The 4,522-nt window shown below is 35.0% G+C and overlaps 1 protein-coding gene across 1 annotated transcript; it reads left to right on the forward strand.

The window, feature by feature from the left end:
- The first annotated feature begins 343 nt into the window (after positions 1 to 343).
- LOC140223992 (small ribosomal subunit protein bS6m-like) lies at positions 344 to 3,753 on the forward strand. The gene is made up of 3 exons (XM_072296718.1): positions 344 to 672; positions 2,054 to 2,193; positions 3,565 to 3,753. Exons 1-3 carry the CDS (start codon positions 628 to 630, stop codon positions 3,707 to 3,709), a joined length of 330 nt encoding a protein of 109 aa, XP_072152819.1. The 5' UTR covers positions 344 to 627; the 3' UTR covers positions 3,710 to 3,753.
- The last annotated feature ends 769 nt before the right edge of the window (positions 3,754 to 4,522 follow it).

Raw genomic sequence — 4,522 nt, forward strand, 5'->3', positions numbered from 1 at the left:
AAATTGCCGCGTCAATTTGTATATTTTGCCGAGCGCGCCGCCAAATTGGCGGGAACCAATGGAGTAGAAGTTTCGACTTGTTGACGATTCAGCGCTGCCAACCTGTCTTTGACAGTGGGATTTACCTCATTTTCCCATCGGGCTCCCTAAAATAAGTATGTCATGCCAATTATGAGGAAGTAAAACGTGTAGCTTATTCAGTTGCCATTTTATGATCATAAAATAATTATTAGCGTAATCAGTGCTAAATTTCAAGAGGAGTTACGAGATAAAAACAAATAACATGAAAATTCAAGACTTGGTAAGTGCAATTTTAAAAAGCATAAAATGGCAACTCTACCGGCCATGTTCTGTCCATGTCCATGTTTATTTTGATTTTGCTGCTCCTCGCTTCTTATCAAAAATCAAACCCCGTGAACAAGTTATTTCTACTGTCTGAATTATTCATTCTCAAACGGATAGAGGAAGGTATAATGTAGAATTTAAGACTCAACCCTCCTTTTCTCTCAGTCGCCAACCATCAAATTCATGAGAGTTGTATTCTTTTTTGGTTCATCAACCTAGTTCTCCGGTTTGTCCCCTGCTGAAGTGCTGTACCATTAACATTTTACTTTATCGAACGAGAAAATGCCTTCTTATGAACTAGCTCTATTGCTGCGTGTAATGCCGCGGGTAAGTTCATTTTTATAATCAATAAATTCTAGTGTATTTAATACTTACATGTACCCATCTTGAGCTTCCTGTAGACCTACAGTCAAGCCTCCTATCGTTCAAACTCCGCAGAGCGGTATTGAAAATCACCTGATAGTAGCTGTGTTTATGCGAGCGTTTCATTATGGGTTGATGTTGTATTCTTACTCTGAATCAAGATATGCACATTGAGCTTTTGTATAAAAGCTGTTTCAACAAACGCATTCAACTGATAACAGGCCTGATAGGATAGGAACATAGATTAGAAGCATATTGTATTTTATAATTTGCATAAAAAATGAAGTCCAAATGTGATTGAAGTGTTTATTCCTCTTCCAAACGCCACTTGTCCGTAGCCTAACCTGCAGGATTTGCTTCGTGTCAAGGCTGTATTTACGCACACTTTTTAATTAGGAATTCAACCAGAATTTGTGAGGTATCAATAAGAATGAAGGGCTGGATTAACTTCAAGTTTGCCTGTTGAATCTGCATTTTGCAACTTGCATCATTAGTTGCGCAATGATAATGCCTACGTGAAACTTTTCTGTGTGGTTCTCTTCTCAGCATATCCTAAGTCACCATACATTCTACTCTCCAATTTGCTGTACGCAACTGAAATGGTGTGACCTGAGGAAAGTTTCAAGTTTAGATTCTTTGAGATATTTAATCCTAAGTCTTATTTAAATCGTGTCGAGCCAAGAGTAACAGGAAGGATGGATCGTATTTACTCACCAGATGTAACCTACTTCCGAGACTGTCAATGAATTATCAAATATAGGCAGACTAGAACTAGAGACCCTCACTTGTAAGATCTGGTATTCTTTGAAATTTGACAAGAGTCTACTCTCTAGATGGAGTCGGTTTCGGTGAGATCTTGTTTCTGCGCGTTCAGCGCTGCGGTGTTATCAATGGCCAAATAAAAGAAGAAAAAAAAGTTCACTTGAAATAGGTGGAATAACATGGCAACAGGATAAAATGAATTTCTTAGGTACCGTCTATTTCTTTCCTCCTCTTTTTTTATTTTTTTATTATTATTCATATTCTTTCTCCGTCAAGTAAATATTTTTTCTTTCTCTACTATTTTTCTCCTTTTTTCTCTCTCCCTCTTTTTCTCCTTGTTTCTCTCTCCCTCTTTTCCCCCCTCTTTCTTTCGCCTTTTTTCTTTCTGTTTTCCGTCAATCCAGTGTGAGTTGGTGGTCTCAAATTCTTGAAAAGGGATTCAAGTGTTCAGTGAACTTGTGTTGTGACTCACACTCTGGTTAAAAGTTTGTCGAAATTCAATTAAATGTACACTCTTGGGGAAAGCATAACAATTGAACATTGCACTTGTAATAATATTAATCAATAATTTTATTCTGTTCAGGAAGAAATCGTTTCAAGTTTAAAACGTGTATCATCACAGATTTTCAACACTGGTGGTTTCATCCGCAAAATCCAAAATATTGGTCAACAACCAACACCATACAAAATGTCTGCTGAATACGGTCCTCACAGGGAAGCAAAGTAAGTTTGAAAAGTTGCCTCATAAATTTTACATAACCAGATTGCCCACTGTGGCAGAATACCTTTTCAAATCACTGAATAAAATTTTCTTCTGATGATGAAAGCAAATAAAAAGGAAAAATATAAATGTTGACATTCCAAATTTTTGCAGTATTATTTTTAACAGGGTAAAGAAAATCTCCTATATCAAGATAATCTCCTCTCTCAATGTGACAAGATATGTGCATAATAACGAATCGAGGTAAAAGGTTTTTGATATTTGCCACAGGCAAACGAGAACTTATGGCAGGAAAAAAAAACTTTTCAATCCTTGAGTCCTAAATTTGGTTAGGTACTCTAATTTTTTACATTTTTAGCAAATTCTATAAATTAAGAAAATTATATATTGGCTAAAAATGAAAAATTAATTCAGTGTGTTGTTGTTCTTCGAGAAGGTTTTCCTCTCCAAAGTAAATTTTGATACAAATTAGTAGGAGGAGATAAGATAATAGTTGGATTCTTCATACTCCGCATTCTTATAATCTGTCCTTTGTGAAGGAGTGACTGAAGTTAGTTAGTTGTACCTCAGGGATGAGGTGCTGGATTTGGATTAAAAGCATTTGAATAACTTGTTTTGAAAAGTGCTCAAGTCAAGGAGGGGGGGGGGATTCCCAGAGACATAGCAAAATTGAATTCAGCCAAAAACCAGCACATGTTATCTCAAACAGAAAAAGAGTCTGTGTAGCCAGAAGTATGGAACTTTTCAGGCCTTCATCAGTCCAATATGAATACCTACCGCATAGGTTGAGTTCTTTCAAAACAAGCAAGAATTCATGCCTATCTTTGCAATGTAGGTATGAAATGTAACTTTTGTAATGTCATAAAAGGAAAGAATAAGAGATACCCATGGCCAAAAAAACAAATTTTTTGCAATAAAACGGAATTTTCATTCTTTTGTGAGTTGGGAAGTTTTTGAAACTAGACATTCCTTGAAGAATGAAGGCATTGAAAGAATTGTGAACAAAGAATTTATATGTAACGACTTCGATCTGCAAATTGTAGTTTTGCAAAGCACTGGTCTAAGATATGTGGATTTTGTTTATCTTTTTAGATACCTACTAAGATGCAAAAATAAAAAAAATATTTCTAACTGCATTGCCAGGGTGTCCAGTAGACACAAATTGTAGAAGAAGAATCATGCTTTTCATTTTATTTTTCCTAACAAATTTTTACCTAATGTGCAACCGAATATTTGATTAATGTTGGTTTTCTTTCATTTGTGTTATCGTATGAAATGTAATTTTTGTACTATCAATTTTTAAAAGTGCAATCTCCATTTAAAAGAAAAAAATTTCTAATACCTATTTAATGCATCCCAACCTTCTTTTTCAGTTACTTTGTTGTTGAATTTGAAGTAGCTCCGCACCATTTACTTCCATTAAAGAGAATTTACGAAAGAGACGTTGATATTATAAGGTCGAACATTTTTAAGGTTAAAGATCCTGCGGAAAGAGTCTCATTCTTGCACTTTGGATGATGAGCTGAAACCTCCTGCATACCGGTATATATTCTTAAAATACCTTTTATTTGTCATTCTAAAAAGTGCAATCTTCTTGCAATGCATTTTTATCATAAGATATCCTCGTTGTTGCAAATGATCATTCAGAGATAAATATTTCTCTTCAAAATGTCTTTAATGCTTTCTTCTGGATATTTTAGGAATTCAATAGTCATATTACTTACATTCTTAATAAATGATTTGCCAGAGCCGACTCTCTTACCCCCCTCCCAGATGATCGACGCAGCAATTGAAATGTTGGCTAACATGCCTTTTTCATGGTTTTTTGCTTTTTTCTGCTCAAGATTTGTCTACAAAATCAATTTTGAATTTGTTCCTGGCAATGATTTTCTTTTAAATTTTTTATCACCATTTGACCTGATACTTTGAAACAAGAAAACTTACCTTTGCTTTACTATTTGGAAAGTTAGACAAAAATGCTCTCCTGTATCCCGAAGATTAGATTGCTAGCAGTTATGTTCATGATTATGTCCATGGAGAGTGTAAAGTTACATTATAATTTGGATTTCTTAAGCATTGAACAGCTAATTCTTAACATTGATGGACAAAGAGAACAAATGGTAAATGGATTGATCCCATCGGTTAAAATGGATGGTTATCATAGACTACGATGGAAAATGGTGGCTAACTAATGAAAATTCACGGGAGACCCTGGTCCATCATTTCCCCCCTTAGTCAATAACAACCACTTGTTTCAACTGATAGGATCGCTCAGTTTTTTTGTCTGCTTCATCTATCGCTTTGTATATCAATTTTAATCATCATTCCACA

The sequence above is a fragment of the Bemisia tabaci genome, chromosome 2 (genome assembly GCF_918797505.1).
Source record: "Bemisia tabaci chromosome 2, PGI_BMITA_v3".
NCBI lineage: Eukaryota > Metazoa > Arthropoda > Insecta > Hemiptera > Aleyrodidae > Bemisia > Bemisia tabaci.